The 26,600-nt window shown below is 34.9% G+C and overlaps 1 protein-coding gene across 1 annotated transcript in view; it reads right to left on the bottom strand.

The window, feature by feature from the left end:
* The window catches only part of LOC129261226 (relaxin receptor 1-like), a 55,550-nt gene extending 30,633 nt beyond the window's left edge, over nt 1–24,917 (bottom strand). The window contains exons 1-11 of the mRNA XM_054899286.2: nt 24,776–24,917; nt 22,374–22,463; nt 20,993–21,104; nt 19,128–19,199; nt 18,133–18,204; nt 16,601–16,672; nt 15,326–15,397; nt 11,218–11,292; nt 9,539–9,610; nt 7,356–7,427; nt 275–346 (exon numbers count right to left, since the gene is read on the bottom strand). Coding sequence (XP_054755261.2) covers nt 275–346; nt 7,356–7,427; nt 9,539–9,610; nt 11,218–11,292; nt 15,326–15,397; nt 16,601–16,672; nt 18,133–18,204; nt 19,128–19,199; nt 20,993–21,104; nt 22,374–22,389 — 707 coding nt within the window. The 5' untranslated portion in view covers nt 22,390–22,463; nt 24,776–24,917. The remainder of the gene's footprint in view (nt 1–274; nt 347–7,355; nt 7,428–9,538; nt 9,611–11,217; nt 11,293–15,325; nt 15,398–16,600; nt 16,673–18,132; nt 18,205–19,127; nt 19,200–20,992; nt 21,105–22,373; nt 22,464–24,775) is intronic.
* Nucleotides 24,918–26,600: the final 1,683 nt, after the last annotated feature.

The following is a 26,600-nucleotide window of genomic DNA, read 5'->3' as shown; positions in this document are numbered from 1 at the left end:
TATGACTTTAGGCGCAACAGATACAATAAACAAAGTGAAGGGTCATGATCATAATCATGATAATCATAAACGTAACATATATGAGAAAATGTTATGACTTTTCTAATATGTCTTCGAGAAAAGTTATGAAACCTTTTTGATACATTTTCACATGAGCATCCTTGAAGAATATGGGGTAAGGGCGTTGGAGGGATGGCGTCGTGATAATAGAACACCAGACTGATATGATAACTCGACTGTCAAATTGGTTTCAAGATTTGTTTAACATACTTACAGAATTTGAAGTTGATGAAGGTGATTAAATACTCCCAAAGGCAGATGCGATATCTCATTGTTAGACAAATCACTGGAAATAAAAAAAGAGACAGAATGGTGGGTGTTTGAAAGGAGTTATAAGAAATAAGGGTTGGTCTGAGTAAATACCGGTTAATATCAACTCAACAAGGTGTTTCTCAAACATATTCCTGCATTTTCCTGGACCTCTATGTACATATTAAGTACTTCCCAACGATTACATGTTTTCCCAAGCAGTATTTCCCTCTTTGGTGGGAAATACCTTGATTTTGAAGAAAATGGAATATAGTTCACTATGGGAAACTTCGAAATGGGAAACTATGCAAACGAAATGCCTTTCATGGTGTAGCCTATAACGCAGACAGCACCCCAAGCACCCCGCTTCCCAAGGCCATGAATATAATGTGGGGGAAAGATAGCCATATGATAGTATTTTCAAAGAGGATTAATAAGAATAGAGAAACTTGGAAAAAATAATGCAAATATATCTATATGAATTGAGCATCATGAATGCATGAATGCATGAACGCATTTTAAACACTGTTGTTCTATAAATTGTTTTATTCCTGTTCTCAAAAGAAAATTTATGAATGCTTTAGGTCAAGCCATTTTACGTTTACTTCAGCATGTTCAACAGACCGAATTACATTTATCTAGGGGAAGGCGGGGTAAGATGAGCCATTTTTTGCTGTTTGCATGTTAGGACTGATATGACTAATAATATTGTAGAAACAAGTAACTTGCCTTAAAATTTAATTCTTGGGAAACATTTTTACCTAAAGAACTTTTTCATATGGAAAATTATAATTTTTTCACTGTGACAGAACAAAAAGAAGAGGTGGTGGAGTAGCCATGTTGATTCATGATTCATTGAATGTGATAGAAAGAGTGGATGGCGCAAAACCTATGCGAATCTCTCTTTCATGAAATTAATATATGTGATAAAAAAACATAATCATTGGAATTATTTATCGTGATCCTAGTTCAAATGTAGCTGATTTTAATAACAATGTAAATACATGCCTTAGTAAAATTATAAATTAAAACAAGAATATATATATATATGGGTGACTTGAATATTAATTTGTTGAATAGCTCATCAGTTGCAAATGTCAATGATTTTTTTAATATAATGTATAATAATTCCCTCAGACCCTTGATTAACCGACCTACAAGAATAACACATTGCTCGACAACTTTAATCGAAAATATTTTTACGAATATATGAGAAAAGAATGCATTTTCTGGAATATTTCATGACGATACAACTGACCATTTGCAAATTGTTTTCAATTACCTGTAATATAAGGTTTTATTCTAAAGCAGACCTCAATATGAATTTTAAGAAAAGAATCATTAGCAAAGAAAATATTGATAGCCTCAACAAAATGTTACTCTCTTTTGACTGGAATCATATTATTATCATTAGGTGATGCAGATGATGCATATAATAATTTCCTTGAAGTATTCAATTCAGCATATAATGTGAATTGTAAACTTCAAAAAAAGACTCAGATTTCGGCTAAAAAGCCATGGATTAGTCATGGCTTGTTAAAATGTATCAATAAAAAATATCGACTTCACAACATTTTTTTTGCAAAAAACGTAGTAAATCAATTGAAATGAAATATAAGAAATATCGTAACATTTTAAATCAGCTCTTAAGATCAGCTCGTAAAAAATATTATTGTGATTTATATTCCAAGAATAAAAATAATCTTAGAAAGGTTTGGCAAATTATAAACGACCTAATGTGTAAGAAAAATTAAACAAAATTTTCCTTTATATTTTATTAAAAATAATGTTAAAATCTGTAATAATCAAGATATAGTAAATGAATTTAACAACTTCTTTTCCAACATTGCCTCAAATACACTAAAACAATCTGCTCATAATTTCAAGAATCATTTTAGCCAATACCTAAGTAATCCATGTCAATCCTCTATGTATTTTATCAGACCAATGAATTAGAAATAATTAAAATCGTTAAGGAATTAAAATTGACCTATACGGTGCGTATCAAAAAAAAGTTTACACTTAGAAAAAATCCTGTAAAATCATATATTTGTAATATCCTGAAGATTTTTCCACATTTTAACATTGGTACAGAACCATTTAAGCAAATGACGATATAACTGTCGAAAGATATTTCCGCTTGAGTGAGCACCACTTACTTTTGAAAAGCTAGTGAAAAATGATTTGCGCAGAACTTTGAAATAGTTATGCGAATAAAAGTGGACCTTAATCATGAACAACACATGGAATTTAGCTAGTAAATTAATTTCAAGATATCTTCTACCTTTATCAACTTATTTCCTTGCCCAAAACACTTCAAAGAGTGCATTGCACCCCACCCCACTCCCCCACACACCGAGGCCATCGTGACGATATTTGCTTTACACTGAGCTGTGATTTACATGACATGGCTTAGGCTTGATTTTCATTTTGTTAATCATTGTCAAGCTTGGGAAAAGTGTGGAGAAACAAGTATTAAATGAAAAATTAAATGTAAACCCACTTTAAATGATAAAAACCTAGTGAAAAAATGCTGAGATGTCTGATATAAACTTTTGTTCAGATTCAGTTATGTCCTCAGATCCAGCTGGCACAAAAAGGGTAAAGGTTGTGCTTAATAAGTGTTAAATTTTTTGGGTGGCAAAATTGTTACAAAATGCTTGAATGTATCCGTTTTATTTCAATTGACTAAAAGTGCAAGGGAAATGTATGAGAAATGTTTCGCAGGGTAATGTTTTATTTCGCCCTTCCCCTTTACACAGCGTGAAAACGAGCATTTCTGCGCAAACAGATTTCTGCGAGCTTTAGAAAAATGGACAGTGCTCACTCAAGTGTAACATTCTGTCAAAACTTTTACTTTCATTGGATAGATGAGACCCAAACCCAAGTTTATATGTGAAAAAAATACCCACATGTTGTATATTTTTTAATTCCCAGAGCTTTTTCAAAGTGTAAACTTTTTTTGGATACGCACTGTATATAATTTTACAAGATTTTTTCTAAGTGTAATCTTTTTTTTGATACGCACTGTATAAATTATCTCATTACGGTATTAGGGGAGCAGTGCGGGAATGGTTCCAGAGCTACCTAATTGATCGACAAAACTACACTTCATTTAACAATTATGATTTTCAATATTCTATCGCCCAGTATGTTCCCCAAGGCTCCATACTGAGCCCGCTCATTTTCCTTATTTATATAATGATTTATGTTCAGCATCTTCATTCTTTAATTATGTTTTATTTGATGATGACACTACTATTTCTACCCATAGCAATTTTATATATTTACTGGAAAAAACAAATCGATGAATTATGTAAGATTTGTGATTGGCTCGATGCAAACAAACTCGTTGTCAATTAGGACAAAACAAATTTTATGTATTTTCAAAAACCTCATTTATCCCACAATGTATCTTTTGACTTCAATATTAAAATAAGAAATGTAACATTAAAATAATAAATTCCGTAAAATTCTTAGGATTTGTACTTGATGACAAATTGTCCTACTATAAACACCGCTTTATTGTTAGTAATAAGATGTCTAAAAATATAGGTATATTAGCTAAATTACGTAATAATCTTACAGAAAAACATTTTCTTATGCTTTACAATATTTTATTGCTTCCTTATATTTATTATGGTAATACACTTTGGCAGGTTATGGCACTACAAAACTAAACCCCATACCACTGGCGTAAATCCGTGTTGATGGGTGGGGGGGATGACTGAAATATTTTGGCATTTTTTTGCAATCATGTTTTTAGATATGCAAGGAATTGTCATTGATATGTCCACAGTGGCGACCGTGGGTCACGGCATGGGGGGGGGGGGGGGGCACCAGCAAAATTTTTGAATGACTGAGTGAGTGACCTAATAGAGACATTATAAGGACAATGTCATTAAACGGATATGTATCTCACTTATCAAATAATGCGAGCGCGAAGCGCGAGCTGAATTTTTTTTATTTTCACACCTAAAAAGGGACATTATAATCAAATTTATGTAATCATGATAGGTACCTGTCTCGCTTAACAATGCGAGCGCGAGCTGAAAACTTATGCTGATAATTCAGACCTGAAGTGGGGCGTTCTAAGGTTTCTTTGTAGGAATTAACTAGGACCATACATATTTCATTAACCAAATGGTGCGAGCGCGAAGCGCGAGCTGAAAATTTTTGATATTCAGATCAGAAGAAGGGACATTTTAAGGACTGATTTTAGGATTTCATGAAGAGCAGACATATCTCACCAATCCACTAATGCGAACGTAATCACGGACAGGAAATGTTTCATATATACGAAGACCTTAACATGGGGCAATCACTTTTGAGTCATGAAAAAGAAGCATATGTCACTACATAAAACAATGATAACTCAAGTGCTAGGAAATATATTTGGTTTATATTGACTTGAAAACGGGATGTTTTAGTACAACAGGATTATATATCTCGTTAAACAGACAATGCGAGCACCAGGAACAATGAAGACGTAGGCCCTGGGCAAATTATGTTTCATAAAGTTATGATAAAAATGTTTCTTATGTAATGTAACTTAACATAATTATAATATAATATAACATTCTAATGAATAATATTTTCTTCTTTCCCACTACGTTTCTCTTCCTTTCTCCCTCTTTTCTCCTTTTCCCCCTTTCCCCGTTTTTTTTGGTCAGCCGATGGGGGGGGGGGGGGATGTGCCCCCCATAGTTACGCCACTGTATGTCCATATGGCAAATACCCCTCCAATATTATTATCTTTTTTACCACATGATGGTTTAATGGTTTTATTAGAGATTACATTCAACAAATTTTTGACATTCCATCTTAATCCCTTCCCAAAGACCCCCAACATTGATGAATTGGAAGAAACGGGGTTTCTCTTCAATGTTATAATAAGGACATAAGTATTTCGTTTGGAAATGGTGAACTGGCTCTTTATTTGCATTTTATGATTCAATAATATTATTTTATTTGTTAAGCGGTATTTTTGGAAGAATTTTCACCAATAAAACAATTATCTCTTGTGATTTTTTTTTTCATTTCTTTCGTAAAAAGTGGGGGGGATGTTTGTACAGGCCATCCCCCCCTCCTCGAAAAGTGGGGGGGGGGATATATCCCCCCATCCCCCCCCCCGGGATTTACGCCAGTGCCCCATACACATACTAAAAAAAGGCTTTACATATTTGTTCTAACTCCCACTTAGCTCCGTCACTCCCATTATATTTTAGATTAAACACGTTGACAGTTTTCGATATTCATAAGACTCAAATTGCAATTCCAATGTACTACGTAAATCACAACTTAGCACCCCTTAATATGATAAATCTATTTAAATATAATACAAAAATCGTTCCCACTCTAAATTCCATTATCCTGTAGCATTCAATCAGTCAACCCTTGATTCATTTAAATCCACTGGTCCTCGAATATAGAATTCCCTCCCTTCCAATGTAATTTCTAGCACAAATGTTACTGCATTGAAAACAAAACTCAAGTTCACTTGTAATTATGTATTCCAATTAATCACATAATTCATTTCAACACCCTTTTCCTGACCCCCTTGTAATTATACCGTCTTATTTCATATGTATTGTTCGTATTTATTATTGTTACTTTTTTTTACTTTTATGTACGTTTATATATTATGTATTGGTTGTCCCACTCATCAAGCTTTTGCTTTTAGGGGCGTCCTAATCATTTAAACTATATTGTGCATTCATGTACGACTTGTATATATTTTGGTTTGTATATTGATTTTTAAATGATTGAATAAAATGAATTGATTGAATATATGAAACTGTCTACCCTCACACTGAAAGGCACTGTCATCTTTGAAACAAAAGATGTCAAATGGCTCAACTTGCCCCACCCATGGGGTAAGATGATCCATCTTCTGGGGGTAAGTTGAGCCACAAAAACTATGTACAAAAGCTATGGGGGCAAGAACCAGCTTGACAATTTTTTATTCAAAAGTCTTTTCACTTGCTAATTCTCTATAAATACTAACATCCTCTAAAAAGTAAAACAACTGTCTTGTGAATTTTGTCCTTTCTGCCTGCATCCAAATGGCTATTTAAGGTTTAATTGTTTTTATATATACATCACCATATAAATTACCACGGTTCAACTTGCCCCATGTTGGCTGGCTCACCCTACCCGAGTCCGAACTTCTTGGGATATTTTCACATCCACATATTTTTGGTATGCACCCATCATGTAAAAGACTATGACAAGAATAAGGATCCATATACCTGGACTAACAATATTGTCATCTTATGTCCTTATTTTAATGATGCATGTGGGTTAAATGCATTTATATATTTCACAATTTCTTCCTTTCTTTGGCTGAAATTTGTATCTTTCCCTCTGAAAAAGTACTTTCTGTTTCAATGTTGAAAACAATGTGGTAGTGTTAGGGGTTATGCGATGGGCCATCAATTTAGGGCACCACCACAATGTCCAACTCGTTGTTATTTAAGGGAATCTGCGTTTCAAATATATTTTGTTTATACTTATGGGGTTACCGTGGTCTAGTGGTTACGACTCTCGTCTTTCAATCAGAGGAAAGTGGGTTCACATTGTGCTGCGCTCAACCCAGGTGAAGTGAATGGGTACCCGGTAGGATATTCCTTGATTGCACCATGGACCTAAGTCAATGGATGCACCACGCGTAATCAGAGGAAAGTGGGTTCACATTGTGCTGCGCTCAACCCAGGTGAGGTGAATGGGTACCCGGTAGGATATTCCTTGATTGCACCATGGACCTAAGTCAATGGATGCACCACGCGTCTTTGGCAGGTGCAGCTACAGTCGGTGTAGTGCGCCATTGAATCGACAACTAGATAATCGGCGCCTCATTAATGTTATGCATTCTTATCTGCTAATATAAACCCCTTTTTTTTGCAAATGTGGATCTTATTTTGCATTGTGAAAATATAAAACAAACCAAAATATACACTAACAATTCAAATGAATTACATAATGAATTTATGAAACTAATTACCGATATCACATAAATCAGATAAAACAATAATGAATTTACTTACAGTTCCATTAATGTTTCCTGGTACTTGAAGGCGTTCTCCTCTATTGAACTTATGCTATTATTCTTCAGCACTCTGTAATGAATAGCAGAATAATATTGTCGAATGATTCCTACGTTATTCGAACCTTCTTCACTTTTTTCTTTCTTTCTTTCTTTCTTTCTTTCTTTCTTTCTTTCTTTCTTTCTTTCTTTCTTTCTTTCTTTCTTCCTTCCTTCCCTTCATTCTTTCTTTCTTTTTCGTTTTTTCTTTTTTCTTTCTTTCTGTCTTTTTTTCTTTCTTTCTTTCTTCCCTTCATTCTTCTTTCTTTCTTTCTTTCTTTCTTTCTTTCTTTCTTTCTTTCTTTCTTTCTTTCTTTCTTTCTTTCTTTCTTTCTTTCTTTCTCTCTCTCTGTCTTTCTTTTCTTTTCTTTTCTTTCTTTCTTTCTTTCATTTATTAAATCTTTTCTTTTCTTTCTTTCTTCCTTCTTTCCATCTCTTATGTTCAATTCAATTCACTTTATTCACATCCATTGAAAAATATACAACATACAATATTATATGAACAATAAGAAACAATCAATGCATAAACAAATCAATATAATTACAAATAGAAAGAGTAGCACCAACATGCAGTGGATGTAGGGGAATGGCAAAGGCCAAAGACCTATCGAGGCCAATCCCCCTTCGTTCCGCACATTGGTTAAAATAAAACAAATTAATGGTGATTAAACAGTTATAACATCAACATAAACAAACAAAAGAAAAACATTTAAAAAAAAACAAAGAAAAAAAAAAGGCTCCATTTTACTTAAAAACTGATGGTGAATTGGCAAGATATGATTTATATTTACGTTTAAAAGTAATTAGTGAGGGGCAAGTTTTAATTTCAGATGGCAAATCATTCCAGATGACAGGTCCTTCGTATCCAATAACAGTTCTAGAAAAATTATATGTATATTTTGGCAGATAAAAGTTATTGATATTTCTTGTTGAATACATATTTATACTACTATTAAGGGTGAAAAAATCATTAAAAATATCAGGTAAAGCCCTTTTAGAATAAGAATACATAAAACAAGCAACAAAATAGCGATGTAAATCATATATATTCAAAATTGTAAGCTTCCGAAACAATGGGTCTGTATGGGCAAGAAATGTTGAATTGGTGATTATTCTTATTGCACGTTTTTGTATTAAAATAATTTTTGTTCTTTAGAATACCCCCTTATTATTTACATTTTTTTAGTTTAAGTATTGAATCCACATCAATCTGATAAACACTATTGCACGAATCCTATCCAATACACTCTTTCCTGCTTTTTTAATATTACATAATTCATTAAAATAAAGCTTTTGTTTTGTTGTTCATTAATATTATTAATGAACAACAAAGCACAAGCGTCAAAACCTAGTAATCACGAAGTAAGAACAGAAAGTACTCTCGACTGCTTCGATCTTGTCAGAGTTATGCATTTGAAAAAAAGCAAAATACCATAAATGATGGTGGAAACTACTATACTACTTCTTCGTCTCCTTTACTACTCCCACTACCAATACTACTACTATAGTACTCGTATTGTCATTACTGTTGCTGCTGCTGCTGCTACTACTACTACTACTACTACTACTACTACTACTACTACTACTACTACTACTACTACTAATACCACTATTACATCTACTTCTACTACTACATCAATAGTACTACTATAACTACTTCTTTTTCGATGGCGACGAATTTTTAAGGCAATTAAGCTCTGTTTGTTTGTTTTTTAGATACAAATTGGCTTTATCATTAGTATTTTATATGAGGTAGTAATTTCTTCACGATTCCCAAGCCAATTGTACCCTGACGTTCTAATGGTAATCATCCGCTTGTGTTAATCATGCGTGTTCAATTCCGATTCTCTCAGGAGCACTCATCCCCATTTTCGAAGCGTGTCTCCCGGGCCAATCTTATTTCCTATCTTCCTATCTAGAATAATTAATCACTTGAAACAGTTCATTTTAAAGAAGCCAGTAAAACGGCTCCTATGTTCACGAACCCCCTTTTATTTATTTTCTTTTCAAAGAGCACGTAATCTAGCGAACCGTTACGTTAGTAATTAGTTACACCAGTTCTCCTGTCATCTCATCCAATAACCTCATTTCATTTCTAGACTAGTCTATATTCAAGACGAAGTTGCTTTTTTTAAATGGACTTACAGAACTGTTAAAGATGTGTTTCCCGGAAATGAGTCCACTTCGATTGATTGGATGCCATTTCCTTCAAAGTCGCTGTGATAAAAATTCAAAGAGACACACTTAGTAGAAATCCCACGATTACATCCAGACGTAAAGGACAAGTCCTCCCCAACAAAAAGTTGATTTGAATAAAATTATAAAAATCCAACAACCATAACACTGAAAATTTCATCAAAATCGGATGTAAAATAAGAAAGTATAATGACATTGTAAAATTTTGCTTAATTTTACAAAACAGTTATATGCTCATCCTGGTCGGTATGCAAATGAGACTGATGACGTCACCCACTCACTATTTCTCTTGAATTTTATTATATGAAATATGAAATATGCTACTTTTCTCCTCATTGTCAAGTGAAACAATGATCAATTCCTCCCTGAACGTGTGGAATTAGCAATGTTTAATACTCTATGATTCAGTCAAGTTGGTCCTTATAGTCAAATATGTAAAAGACGATATATTGTATAATTCAAACAATAAAAGAACAAAAGGAATAGTGAATGAAGGACATCATCGACTGTCTCATTTGCATGTCACTGAATTGTGCACGTCACTGGTTTTTTTATGAAAAATAAGCGAAGCAAAACTTTAATATGTCATAACTTTCCTATTTTAAATCCGATTTTTGATGAAATTTTTAACATTATTCTCGTCTGATTTTTCTCTATTGATTCAAATCAACATTTTCTGAGGTGGTGGACTTGACCTTTAAAGGAGGAGCGAACTGGCCAACGCTGTGTGTTGTCTCCCATTAAGTTGTGCTATACACACGCCTAGTCTGAGAGTATACCTTTTCTAAATATCTATTAGTAATATAAAAAAAAAATTGCCTATAATTCCATTTGTGTGTATAAAACACGTTTTGGTACTTGCGTTGTTCTGTGGTAGCATAATTAGTGCGATATGAATTTTATGGAGTATTGAAATTGTGTGATATACAAAGAAATTGCCAATAAATCCATTTGTGTGTATAAAACACGTTTTGGTACTTGCGTTGTTCTGTGGTAGCATAATTAGTGCGATATGAATTTTATGCAGTATTGAATTTGTGTTTTATTATTCAAGTGGGCCTTTATCACAAGACTACACTGCTGATAATATTGCATTATGGGTAAAGAACCTTGGTATTTCAGGATTTAAGGTTGGTCTGTTTAACCCGCTGGTTCGTTTGCCCTTTAAATCTTCAGTAAACAATTAAGTAAATGATGTATATCAGATAATTGGATACATTGTATATTAGATAATGATATATCTCCACCCTTAGAGGCATTAATGCTCATTTAATGATGCGTGCCTTATTGAGAATAAGTTGTAATTATAGTGACAATGATGGTGAGGATGACGATGATGGTGCTAATGATGATGATGATGATGATGATAATAATAATGATAACAAAAATGTGACTTATAAATCGCCAATTGCACTCTGTAGAGTACTCAAGGTGTATAAGAATAAAGAAGTAAATAAAAAGGTTTGGAAAAAGATATCTTTAAAGAGTAATACAAGTTGTTGGTGTCTTCATGAAGGCTCTTCCACAATGTGACGCATGCCTAGCAAAAGGATCTTTCCTCCATGTTTTCAAAACTTTTGTAACTTCATTTTCGGAAGTAAAAAACAAACGAATCAAAACAGACTTACATCCATGCAACGGAGAGTAAATCTTTGAGTGCAGTACCGTGGTTAAGATCTCTAATCTCATTATGCCGAAGGTCCCTGGTATAGATTTAAAAGAAATATTTATTAGAAAATAAGATACAAAATGAATAAACAAGAAAAAGGTAGGTATTTTTAATAAGGGTCAGCCTGCCCTCGAAGAAAATATGAAAATTAGCACATCAATGAAGCACCGTGGTGTAGCGGTTCTGATTCTCGCCTTGTAATCAGAGGGCCGTGTGTTCGAATCCCACCATGGCCTAGCGTCCTTTGGCAAGGCGTCAATTCACATTTGCCACTCTCACCCAGGTGCTAATTGGGCACCGGTACACACTAAGAAATCCCGGTGCAAATGGGATGAATTTGAATTTATTAACAAACTTCATTCATATGGCATGAATATTTTGTTTTAACATATATACAATGATAACATAAACAAAAACATTCATAACTGTACATGTATGTCGTATAAATCAGTAATACATCAATACATGGATTTCCAATTATTATAAAGATATACATCTATATATACAAAGAGAAATGACGAATTGAAATTTAACATAAAGAAGGTGTATCATAATGCAATATACATAAGTTATATAATTATCGAATACAAATCAGGAAGTAAATAAATGTATAACGTTAGAGATACATCTTTGGTAATGGTGGCTTTGGTGGATTTTAAATATTTTGAATGAAATTAAAAAAGAAAAAATGTACTTGATGTTAAAACTCACCCCTCTTATCTATAATCGCTTTGAAGAACTTACAAAAATTATCAATTATGTTTTCATTATCAAGTTTCATTATGAATATAAATTTGTCTTCATCGCTAAGGTTCTTAAACTGTTTATACATTTCAGCTATTTTGTCAAAAAACACCACCCTTTCAGTTGTGTGTACATTACATTCTATTATCGCGTGATACTCATCCCCAACCCTTCCTGAATTACAATTATCGCACGTTCTTAAATGTGAGGGTATTTTATCTGGACGTCTATGTCTTCCAGTTTGAACGTGCGTACACCCCTTAATACCATCGAGGTGCAAGTTAGCTCTCACGCGAGACTACGTGTCTGTTGTACACCCCTGTACTCTTTGCGCGCACCACACCAGTCTCGCTGATAGACGTATGGTATAGATGAAGTTGATTTGTGATCGAAGATTATCCGAAATAACAATGCACTTACGCCACACTTTACCGAAGTGAAATATTTTAAAAAATATTTAATATTATGTGATGATAATTGTTTCAAAAACACGTTTGATTACGTAAACTTTTGGAGAATCATTAAATAGAGCTACTTGAATCACAACTATCAGCACAAGTCAAAAAATTATCATATCGCTAGAGACCTGTATTAGGTGTTATTAGGTGTTATTTTAGGTGGGGGTACATTATGCACCCTAAGGGGGTAGACGTGTACACCCTCTAAGGTGCAGATGGTCACGTCAAACAGGGGTGCACAACGTACATCCCTATTGGGGGTGTACGTGTGCACCGCTAGGGGTACTCGTATAGGGACAAGCCTGTGCACCCCTAGGGGTGTAAAATTGAACCAGAATTTCTGAATGTGTAGGAAACAACCGTCATTGTGGTTGGTTTAGCAAGTGTGCGCCTAACAGGCTGCTTGAAATCTTATGAATCCAGTGACCGGGTAATAATAATTGTGAAGCGCTTTGAGCAGTTGTAGATTGATAAAGCGCTATTCAAATGCCAATTATTATTATTATCATTATTAATGACGTGGTGCTCATCCGGCACCTTATATATATATATTTATTATATTGGTGACACAAATTGACGAAGAAGCAATTGTTGTAATTTATGAATACATTTCGTATAAATTAGAATAAACATTTTTCTAGTCAAAATGTCTAAATTAGAACCTTGGTGGACCTCATGTAGCTCTCAGTAGGAACAAAAGAAAAAAAAAATAAGCATTTTTTGTGAGTTTTGAAAAAATGCGCATAAATTGGCATATTCAATGAGTTTCGAAATTATGTGTAGAAGTTATGTATCCCCACCTAAGGCTATCATATAAAGCAAACAGAATTGAAATTGATCAACAAATAAAGGTCATTTTTATGATTTATGAATAAATTTCGCCTAAATTAGCTCAAATAATTTTCTAGTCAAAATTTCAAAGTTCTATGTAGAAGTTTGGTGACCCTTATTAAGCTCTACCAGATGGAAGCAAAAAAAAAATCAAAATCAGTCAACAAAAAAAGAAGGAAAAAAAAATTGTGTGAATTTTGAAAAATGCGCATAAATGAGCATATTCAATGAGTTTCAAAATCCTGTGCAGAAGTTTTGATTCCTCCACCTAGTGCTATCAGAATTGAAATCGTACTTGAAATGACTAAGAAGAAGCATTTTGAAATTGTGGCATGGCATAAGCTCATCTGGCCCTTCGGGCCGGATGAGCTAAAAAGAACACAAGAGAGAAAGAAGAGTAAAAAAGGAAAATTAACGAGTTGTATAAAAGTTTGTAGTAAAACCTTAACATAATGTTTACACAATAAGTAACTCAGTAATCGTCCATCTTCGTGAATTATGGAAATTTGAAATATATCACAGTGGCTTATCTTAATCAGGTAATCATGGCAAATCTGTATTTCTCCCACGTGAATTTACACTTCTTGGCTTATGGAGCTCACTCGGCGGATTTATATAATTCACCACACGCCACTGTGTATGGCATTTCATTTTTCATTTTCATGTTTCAAGAATTCCCATTTATTTTTCCGACTTCTTCCTTTGTGAAAAGATCATGGCAGCCTATTGTCAAATATTGATATGAATATCAACGGGGACTTGCGAAGAAGGGAAGATTCAGATCACGAGGGAGGTGTTTCCTTGCATAATTTAAAGGGCTATTTATAGTGAAAATCAAGAATCTGAAGGCTTCTACAGAATAATGTAGGCAAACACTTGCGAAAGCAAACGCACATTTATAATTTTTGTTTACAACGAACACATTGTGGGAATGAATTACATCACTTATGATTCCCATCCACTGATAATTCTACCTCTTCATCGCATTTTGACACGGAAAATGACATGATTTTTGTGGTTATCAGCTCAAATCACAAACTAGCATTGCGTAATGAATGTCTGTAAATACTAAAATTTTCTTTCAATTTAGCCCAGAACAGCTACTTTTTTCTGGCGTATGTGCATACAATTATTTTTCGACCAACTCCATAGCTGTCAAACATCTACTTATAATGATGTAAGGTTTTTTTTTACCATCCGGCATTCTTTACATAATTAACAGAAATATGGGTACTGTAATCTCAAATCTACGACGAACTGTTATTGGGCACGATTTGCAAGTTTAGAGCAACCTACAAGACAAACACAAAAAACCGAAACAAAAAATTATATTACTTCTCACAATTAGTCATATCATGGAGCTATTCATAGCTCCATGGTCATATCATGCATTGTATGGCCAAAATTTATGTCTCTACTCGTGTCCACAGCAATTTCGGAATTTTTACGCGTCGTTATACACCACTTAATTAATAACGTTTTGGTCTACAACAACACACGTTAGACTTGTCATGCAAGAAACTTGAATTGCCATTCACTTCGTTCACATCAGAAATTCCACGTGCTAAAGTTTCCAAATTAATTTCTGCCCTAAAGTGCCTCTTCGTAAAGAAGACATGCAGCATTAAAGATCAAACCACTTAAAAAAGTGGATGACTCCTTGCATAAGAAATAACATTTCACTTCTTTACAGGAAAGTTAGGGGAAAACAAAACGATATTTTTGTGCAGTGACACAGATAAGTATAACCTAATTGTAAAACAACCCATGAACTTAACATGTTAAAAGGGCACGGCGGCTCAGTGGTAGAGCGTCCGCCTAATGAACAGGAGGTCGTGGGTTCGATCCCTGGCCCAGTCATACCAAAGACTGATAAAAATGGGGCCTTCTGCCTTCTTGCTAGGCGCTCAGCATTTAGATTGGAGAAGTAATAATAACATATGTTATGAAGGGCCCGCTGGTAGAGCAATTTTCTAACTGAAGCGGCTACCCTGGGTAAATAAAAAACGTTAATATTATTATTATTATACTCACAGCCAGTATAGTCGCTCTAATCCGGTGAAAATTCCTGGTAGGAGACTCGTTAATTTATTTCCATTTAGAAATCTAGACGGGATAGGTGAAGAGATATTTTTAAGTGGTTTTCTCTCAAATCAAATTCATACAATACAATTCACAAGTATTAAACACATTTTGAAATATATTTGAAGTAGTAAAAAAAAACCTTGCTAAAAGTTTTATATAACACAGGTTACTAACAGTGTGGTAAGAAAAAATGTTAACAATGTTTTTGCTGGGTACATGAACCAATTATACAAATAATGCAAAAATAATGAGAAAGCTTGGAGATGGACATTTGCAAATGATTGTAAAATTGATTAAACCAAAATATTTCAGCATTCGTTTGTTACACATACATATACAATCTTTCAAGGACTGATTTTGAAAAAGTTTTATTTTAGGTGTGAGAAATTGAAATATTTTAATGTCGTCTATATCACCCTTGCTGAAAATGCTCATAACACCTAAAAATTATTTCATGCAAAGACACTCTTTTTGACCCTGCGAAGCATTTGCTTCAGAACAGCAAGAATGTAAGAAACTGTTTAGAAAGAAAGGGCTTTGACTTACAAACTCTTCCTTACTTTTATGCATATTTTCATGGATATGGATTCAAACAAGGGGCTCGCAAAATCAATAGCTATCGAATAAGAAGAAAGATTGACGTGTAGTCGAATTTGATCTTGGAAGAATAGATGTAGTCGTCCTATTTTATATTTTAATAAAAACTTACGTCGCACAACAGATAAAATGATTCTTAATTTTTTTTTCACTGAATAGATTATGGCCGTATTGTTTATTCCCGCGTAAACGAAGAAAACGATATGCTAGCAAACGCCAGGAGATCCTAATTTTCTGCCTCTCTCACCATTTATCATATTGAAATAATCAACATTCATCCGTATGCAAATTACGAAAATATAATTGATGGAAATCTCGATGATGCATGTCTTTACCACTACCATGTCTACCGGTCATGGCGTTCTTTTCAGAGTATTTTAAAAATTATGTTAATATATTTTATGATTTCTTGCTCAATCATTAATTTGATATCAGAATAAAAAATACAACACCCCTGTAAGCGCCAAAAAATTGTTCACCAAGTTGCCTATAAACTTCAGCTTAATCAATCAATCGGGGGGGGGGGGAAGGTTTACTAATTCCTATAAACATTTACTTATCGAACAAAAACAATGGATTCAATACATCGAATTACAAGAATTGATTTAAAGATAATTCAATACTTACAACCAATGGAGTCCATGAAGACCTAAAAATGCCTCTCTCTCGATGACAGATATCTTGTTTTCAGAGAGGTAACTGAAAAGTAAAAGAACCGCTGAATACTTATAAGTTGGTTAATAAAAAGGCGAATCACCCACAAAAACTCGCACATAGCAGGGGCCGCGGAACGGTTTTCAAAGTAGGGGGGGGGGGGGGGGCTGACCATGCATAAAAACACAATCATATGATAATTTTTACGTTTTTGTACATGGTTTTGGAAAAAAGTGGGGGGGGGGGGGGGCTGAAGCCCCCCCAGCCCCCCCGCTTCCGCGGCCCCTGCATAGTTTATTCCATGTTTCAAGAAGAAGCTCTTGTTGTTGCTTGTTTGGACTACAAGCTCATGTTTCTTTGGACTACAACCATTAAAAAAAAACTTTTATTGTTTTGTTGAATTGTTCTCTGCATATTACTGTAAATCAATCAATAAAAAAAAAAGTGGTTGACTTGATAAATGAAATAAAATAGTGGGACAGAATGTGGCTTTCTTATCATTTTAACATCCCTCAACGACTACAACATTGGGAATTATACAATTTGGGGTAAAGAAAAGTAAAGCCAGAATTTAAATTAGTCTTACAAAAATCCAAGCTCTCTCTCACACATACCCTCCCCCGCATACAGACACACAAACTAGCCCACCCACATTTTTCACCCGTCTCACACCAAAACACACACACGTACACACCCTCACCTCCACCCACATGCCCATGCAAACACACCCTTTTCGCTAATTTCGCTAACAACCTGCCGCCCTGACACCGACACACATGTTCACATGAACCGAAATCTCTAGCACAATTATCGTTCAGAATTAAGTGAATGTTCTGCAATCCTTTCAACGCCCAAGACAACATAGTTTCTGGACGTTCCTTGTTTCAAGGTAAAAGACAGTAGATGCAGCAAACAATTATTTCATTAACAATTATTTAAAATCAAGGTAAACTGTCAAAATATTATCATACATTCTAGATCTGGTACATTATTTTAAACATATCTCTGTAAAAATCATGAAATCTTAGCTCAAAATCGATAATTCTGATGATCACTAACACAGAAACACATATGTGGGGCAGTGTATTAATATTGCTCCGAAAAATGGAATGGAAAAATGAAGTCAAATGATGAAATTATGTGCTTATTTTGCTCAATCTCAGTAATTATGCATTTTTTTCCAGAGCTATTTGGCACATATTTTTTTAAAATTTATACATACAAACACTTTGGTGGTAATTTCATTGGATTCTGTTCGAACTCATTTTTAGATCGTTAGGGTCTAACACAACTGGTATTTTTTAAAGCCTATATCTTAAAATCACACAGCCATTTCTATAGGCAGTAGGACAAGAGGTACCCCGACCCACATTTAAGATCGTGAAGGAGAACACATAGAGAAAAATCTTTAACAGTTATGAATTCTCAAAGGTGTTTTTCAATCTGATCCTGATTGCGGATTCCCCATTATCAAACCTCTCAAATCAATATTTTGAAACACTCACAGCGTGCTAAGATGATGAAGATGTTCGAATGACTTGGCCTGAATTTTACGCAGTTGATTCCCCATTAAATTCCTGTATTCAGAAAAAGGAGATATTGGAGAATCTCAAGAAGTGTAGAAGAATTGGATGAGAAGAGCAAGAAGAAGGAAGGTAAATTGAAAAACAAACAATGAAGAACTAAAATGAAGGAAAATAATATGAAATATGAGGTTTAGCATGAAAATCAATAGGAAAACGGAGAAAAGGGATAAAGAACATAGAAAAGGAACAAGCAAACTATAAGGATAAGAAGAAGACGACAAAGTTCAAAAGAAGAAAAGCGGAAAAGACAGCGACATATAATTTGAGAAAGAAATATCTCAAAGAAAAAGATAATCCGAAAATATCAAACTGTGCAGCTCAATTTTCTAACGCATTATTATAATGATTATAGAATTTAGAACTTGTCTTGAGCTTGTATTCGACTTTGAGTCTAGAAACAAATAAGAACGTAATATTACAGTTAGGATTAGGTTATAACAGCAAAATCTTGATTTTTATTCGGAATAAAAAGGCCACGAGATGGCATGGGCTTTTGTTTTATCCATCAAAAAGACAAATATAGGAACAAAAGCATGCAAAGATAAAAGAGGGGATTTGTGTGTGATGAATGCAATGTTGTTCTTGTGGAATGACTATGGGACAATGTGCTTTTACCAACTTTAAAGATGTAATCAGGTGGCATGAAATCGCGTTTATATATAGTACATCATGGAGCACTGGCAGATTTAAGGGGTGGGGCAAGGGGTTTACCCCCACACGTTGGGTTCCCTTAAAAAAAGAAGGGGGTAGGAGACAAACTCAAACACCCCTTCCACAAGCAGAACAGTGGGTAGGACGCAGTACGTCGTCATTGGGTCAAATCAGGTCCATGGTCAAACCATCCGAACCCCCTTGGTCTTAACAAAACGCTAGATCCCTTAATGTGGAGAAAGCAATTATTTCAAGTTACTTACAGATACACCAACGAAGGGAAACGGGAAAAAGACGCACTGTCAATGCGTTCAATGTTGTTGTACGTCAGAAATCTGAAGGACAAGCGAAACAGATTTATTAGTCAGACTTTTCATCAAAGCTCATTTTTACTTTAATCAAATGAAGTCAATTTCGATGCACAGGAACAGTTTAGTATGAAATAATCAGTCGATTAGGTCGGAGATAAGCTTCTGCCTTCTTATCCGGCATCTTCGTATAGTAAAGAGTTAATACTTTCATTGCACACCACTTTGTCTTCTCTATTTACTTTGAATTATAGGGCATTTCCTTTAAACGAATAGAAAAAAAACCATGTATGATATCATTTAGATTGTCCAAGAAGAAAACGAAATCGAGAAATACCCATGATTAAAGGGGAATCCAACCCAAATAAAAACTTCTTTTTATAAGGAAAGAAAAATCAGACCAGTTGATAGGTGATAGTTTGAACAATATCGGACAAACAAGAAAATTATGAATTTTTAAAAGTTGTATATATTGGTAATCACTATACCCATGGAGACTTCAAATTGGCCGCATATGGGATGTCATAGTGATGTAAGGCAAGGACTATTCTTCCATGTACTCCAATACATATTATGGCTAAAATGTCATTTTTCCAAAAAGTTTAATTTCAAATTATATTTTTCTTTCACGAGGACAAAAAACATTATACTACCTGGGTTATATTCAGGTTACTGCCCCAGGGGAATGGGTACTTAGAAGAAAACCATAAATCGCTGATAATAAAGTACATGGCCTATGGGAGAGCTGTAATTTACTTACTCAGTTGCCAATTTGAAATCTACATTGTATTAGTGATCTCAATTTTAAAGCAGCTATAACTTTCTTATTATACTTGTCTGATTTCTTTCAAACTTTCACCATTCTGTTTAATCTATTTTTCTCCTTCCCAACACAACATTTTATGGCCAAGGCTGGATTCCCCTTTAATTGTTATGTAAATTAAACACAACTTTCAATTATCAAATGGCCATTTTCTTAGGTTATTCATGCACGATTAAGTAAAAATCAGTCGAAAGGAGAGTACCAAGAGGTCACATCGCGGACAGTTTTTTTTCTCAAAATTTACAAGAGTAAATGACACGTCAAATGTCTACTTTCAATCCCGATCAGATAAAAAAACATGGGAATAACAGAGTTACATTTCTTTAGATAAATGCCCGAATTTACCTAATGTCATAAACCGCAGATGTTTTCACAGACTTCCTGTCAGATTGTCATACTAACCAATCGATTTTCTTGACTATCAGCCACTCCACTAGCCATTAATTCAGATGATTAGTGAAATGTATATTTTGTTTAATAAAATTAAGGAAAAAAACATTCGTGTAGAAAAAAAGAGAGAAACAGAGCTACGTCGTCCCTTGGTAAATTTTGCTTAATACTAAATGCTTTATCCACCATGTGGACGTTGTGAAAGAACGAAAATTAACTTCCGGATATATGATTTTCTTTTCGGAATAAAATTATCGACTTTCATATTCGTAACCTTTCAATTTGTCATAACTCAATCACGCGTGAAAAGGTATTCCACCTATGCGAAAGTTATCTGTAGTACCCATCTTACGGAACGAATTCGATGAAGTTCTTTAAATCAATATATGTAATTCTATATCTTTATTCAATAATTTAAGGCTACGTATACTCCTCAATATAAAAAAATACTTTGGATAGCCGTTCGTCTTGTATCATTGGCAAACACATGAAGACAATTTAAATCGATTCACAGCACGTTCAAGCATTGTTTATAGGAGCATAAAATTGCAATATAATGAAATTTCCCGAGATTGAATTGAAGTTCAACGAGCTATGTTATACGTACAATCTAGTGACATTTGAAGGAATATCACTCGGAATTAACGTGAAGCTCAGGTTTGAGCAATCAAGTTGTGTGAGCTTGTTGCATCTGCATAGCTCTGGATAATACGGCAGTGCTGCGATGAAAAAGATAGGCAATTCTACATCAGACAATCAATGTAATCACTTCACAAGGAGATCTTCTCGACTCGCATAGACGTGAAAATCCACGTTAAAATCGATTTTAAGATTGACGAAATACCAACAGGACGAATCTAACGATGTTTCAAAATTGTTAGATAAAGATGTGAAATATTATATACTAATAGCTGACAGTAATAATTATCGATTTCAACTAATCTCCGATGTGTTTCGGAAATTAATATCGATTCTAAATCGACTTTGAAGGAGACAAGCCCTTAATGCACTGGCATATTAATTGTCATGGTTGTTTTTCCTCTTAGAGTTAGAAGAAAATGTTGCATCACCGAACTTCCATAACAATTTTTATTTCTGGTTGTGTTTCTTATCTACATAATTTCATCAACAATGTCTAGGATAACCATGATAGTTGATGCAAATCTTTTTGTAACAGGGGAGACATATCATACACATTTGCATAAAAATATGAAATAATTAAATTTCAAATAATAACATAATTGAAATTGGAAGTGGGGACATGGCATCATTTGTCCACCTACTGCAGTCATGACGGCGTGCATATATCTGTGCTCACAAAATATTAATATATTTTATATAACATTCAATAACTTCGTTGTTTGTCATCAGATTTTAATGATTTTTCAGCATTTTGCTTGATTAATTTTTTATTTACATAATCATTTTCAGCTCGGATTCTTTTAATAAACAATGATTTCATGAGAAAGCTTTTAAAATCAAGGTTAATTCCCACTATATTATCATAGATCTACATGTAGATCTGGTAGACCATACATTGAAATCAACTCATGTTTGTGAAATCATGAAATCTTAGCTGAAAATCGATATTTCTGATGATAACTAATACAAAAAAGCTTACGTGGGACAGTGTATTAATATTGCTTGGAAAAATACCATACATTTTATTGAATTCCGATCTTATTTTGCTTGTTTCTCAGCAATTACAATTATTTTCTAAAGCCAATTGGCACACATTTTGTCATTTATACATACAAACACTCGGGTGGCCATTTTATTGGATTCTGTTCGAACTCATTTGGTAATCGTTACTACAACTGGTATTTATCTTCAACTGACTTTTCATATCGAGATACAAATTCATACAATACGGAAATACGATAAAATGTTGCAGCCAGATAAATGAATAAGATGAAATCATTGATTTTAATTAGTCGGATTGGATTGGATTGGACTGAATCAATCTTAAATGATATACACAGACTTACCACAAGCGTTTACCATGTTGACCGGTTCAAATTCCCCGACAGGAACCGGATGTCGGTAGTCGAACTGCGCAACCCACCCATCATCAATGGCTAAAGGAAACAATAATGAATAAATAAATATATTAATATTATTACTCCATGGAGTGTTGTTTCATAAAATAAAAATTGTAAATCATACAAAGTAAAAGAAATATATTATATACCAGTGAATTACTGATAAAAGATACACATCCGTTATCTCATTTTATTGTTATGATACATGGTCTCTATTATCACTGTCATTCTCATCATCATTATTATGTTTTTGTTACTATTGGTAATGCTATTATTACTATTGTAATTATTGGTGTTATAATTATTGTTATGATCATGATTATTATTCTCATTAATATTATTGTGACATATAATGCCACAAATTAAAAAATAACAAGCCCCGAAACTGTCTTGCTATTTGCTGGAATTTAATAAAACCTTGGAAAATATCTTACTTTATTTTTATTGTTTGCTTTTATTAAAAGGTGAACTTCCTCATTGAGCTAGAATGAACCACAATCACTTTAGATACAAAATAACAGTTATCTTTATAAAACAGATGATATGGCAATCTGGGGGTCATGATACCCTGGCCTTGCCCTTCAACTCTTCCTGATCAGCTGTATTCAAATCAATACAATTTTTCGAAATCAGCAGCTCTTTTCCTTTGTACTCATCTTGAACTCGAGAAACCTCCTCAATACTTAAAAATCGTAATATCTATTCAGATCAGCCCGCAACCCAAACACACACACACATACACACCACGACACATAAGCTCCCGAAGTGTACGTATAAGACCGTATCTCTGTGACATACCCTCGCACGCACGCGCACTCACCCACACCTACAAGCACTCCTCACACAAGGCTACCCGTCCAATTCGAGTGCAAAAACACAGTAGAACTAACGATTTATTTATGGTGGTCAAAAACACCTAATTTTAAGACCACAACTAGTAACTATAAGTACACCCAAATTACGCCACAAGGCATGCTGGTATGAAATCTAATAATGTACAATTGCATCTGTTCACGTGTATGAGTCGATATCAGGCTCTCATTGGGATCATCGATCATTGAGTACACGTTTCATTCAGACTGTACACTGGAAACTTGACTCGCCGACAGATGCATGTACATTCGAATTCGATACTTAAGACACGTGTATACCCCTAATGGCTTATTCCTGAATATCATATTGATCTTCTGTTTACGATTCTTCAGGCGGCTTGTAAATGTAGAGTTTTCGCAACCACTAGGCAGACGCTTTCTTGGACATGTCAAAATCCCATTATGACAAAGCGGTCTTTGTCAAAAAAATGGTGAATGAAAACAGCAGTGTTGTCTGTGACTCTGCATGGACAAACGACATGTTTTCAAATTTCGTCAGCTCCGAAAGTCAGGACGATCTGTTGTCCTGGGTCACTAATTTTTGACATAGACCTCTTAATTGTTCATTGCCATTTGAAGGGCATTTTCAAATCATTTACTATGTTCTAGAATCCACCCCCTTTGCAATCGCGAAAACTCCCTCATACCTGGAACACCCGGAAAACGTTTCGACCAAGACTTAATTGAAGATAAATATCGTCTGTGTAATCTATGGTTTATAAATCGACGTGATGATAAAAGATATTAAATATTTCGTGTTCCCCGGGAGAAGACACGTTCTTATCCCATATGTTGGTTTACATAATTTTAGGTAATTAATGATTCAGAGAGTCTGCTCTTACAGGGTCGTAGACGGGGGGGGGGGGGGGGGGGGGGGGGGCGGTCAATGGGTTCCGCGGAACCCCCTCCCTCTTGTCAACAGCAATATATCATATATATATATATATAAAGAGAGAGAGGGGGAGGGGGAAGAGAGATGAGAGGATTTCCCAATGACCCCCACCCTATTTAATTTCGCCACTTCGCGGTAGATAAAGTATAAAACATCGTATGAAAGAATGATTCTGTATTCATGGCAATTGATTTGTAGTTGCATTAGGCAACGGCCGACATGATACTTTGTTTGTGGAAACTAATCAAATCAAAATGCACCGAGAATGAAACGATTGCATTTTGATGCTGAGCATGGATATCTCCTGAGCCGTTCAAAATTAATTTTGATACATTACCAATGATCTGTTCTAGACTATATTAATGTAACAACGGTCATGACGGTGCGGCATCCCTCTGAAGTCAGCTTAATATATCTTATTGACATGATTAATACTTCTTGGAAATGGCAATTTATCTTATAACCATCCTACATTTATATTAAAATAATTCGTATAATGAATGTTACTTTCAATACATTATTCGTTTTCAATGACGCATCTTCTAAAGCATTACAAAATTAATGAAAATTGAGTTATATCTTACCGCAACCCGTTTCGTCTGCAGCATTTGGACAGTGCTCAATGCCATCACACTGAAACTGCTGGGCCACGCAATGAGTAAGGTTTCCACATGGGAAGAAACCGGGCTGACATTTGATGATGCCGTGGTTCGATTCAGCGTTACAGGATCCGTACGCCAGAGCTGTAATTTTCAAAGAAACGAATTTGTGTTTAGTTATGGATAAGGTTTATGTACATTTTATTCAGGCAATCATAATATGTAACAGTCATAGCCCCTACTACCATTGATTACAATGATTGTAAGGGCTGGATACTGTTACCCCGACTTTAGCATGGCCATGGCCATACCCTGATCGGGAGCTCGGGCACTCAAGGAATTCCTTCCTATCGGGTAACCGTCTACTGCATCTTGGTGGAGAGTGGCAAATGTAGACAAACACCTTGCCAAAGGACTTGAGTGCTGCCGTGGTGACATATGAACCACGGACCTTGTGGTTCTAAGTCAGCAGACTTATTCATTGAGTTACAGCACTCCTACGGTATGCATGGCATTGGTATGCAATTCCCTTTTGGCCTATTTCCTCTTAAGGGAACCTCGGACAATAACTTTTGTGACAACGGATCTAAGAAGAGCAATGGAAGACAATATAACTTGCGCACACACATGAATACATGATTTACTTTAGCTGCATCTAAGCGTTTTTTTACAAGGATACTATTATTTCCCGCCGTATTTCTGGAGACCATATGTCGGGAAACACCAAGCTAGTGCAGGTCCCCGGGGGGGGGGGGGCCACTTCCATTGACGAGTGGATACCATGCGCGACCAAGGGGTCTCGAAAAGCACCCTAAACACGTATTTTCCATATTCTGAAATCCTACCCTGAACAAGTATTGGAAACAAAACGATACTCTCGGCAAGTATTCCCTGAAATGAACCCCTAAACAAGTACGGAGATATCTTATTTTTATGTCATGGGTCCGTCTGTCGTCGGTTTTACCTTTACAGTATTTACATACCATTTGGTTTAGTACGGCCCCAGCTTCCACACCTCGCGCAAATCGGACTCTAAACGCGTAGTGTTGGGGTACGTAAAAAAAAGGACATCCTTTATAAAACATTTTAATTGTGTTTTATCATCCCCGCAAATTTGACCCTAAACACGTAGCTTTCCTAGCGAAATAGATACCCTTTTTCATTATTTTTGTGTTTTTGACGCCCTTATCACGTTACGTACGTAACGTGCCCTATCTTGAAAAAGACATCCCTTTTACGTGTTTTTTTGGTCGCGCATGGTATCCACTCGTCAATGTAAGTGGCCCCCCGGGTGCAGGTCCTTCAGAGCGGATGCTATAAAATCCCGGCGTTTGTTAAGACTTTGACTTTCCCGCGTACCAAAATTTTTCGGTTACCCATCCATATCAAATCCACTGTCTAAATTGTCACTAAAGTAATGTCCGTATTCGGTCCAAAATAACCCATTTATATTAATGACGGGCAGCATAATATTGTTCAGTGATTGCCCATTTAAGGTGCGCATAAAAGCCAATGCTCTTCCAAATTAATCTGATGATTGACTTTTGTCATTATTATAATCATGTTGTAACGAATTGGTGAAGTGGGTCCTAAACAACTGACCGAAATCTTTCAAATCTATGTTCTAATGGCAGAATGGTACCTCACCATGCTTGTAAGGTTTCTAAAGCCTTAATTCGATGGTGTGTGCTATTGTATGTTTTGGACCGTTCTCTAGTATCTATACGCAGATCCAGTATTTCCACAGAAGAAGTGGAAAGTTGATCCATTATTTTAAAAGAAAAAATGGTTTTATAAAAAAAAGCATCTG

This window comes from Lytechinus pictus, chromosome 5 (assembly GCF_037042905.1).
Source record: "Lytechinus pictus isolate F3 Inbred chromosome 5, Lp3.0, whole genome shotgun sequence".
Lineage (NCBI taxonomy): Eukaryota > Metazoa > Echinodermata > Echinoidea > Temnopleuroida > Toxopneustidae > Lytechinus > Lytechinus pictus.
This window is presented reverse-complemented; position numbering and strand designations above follow the sequence as displayed.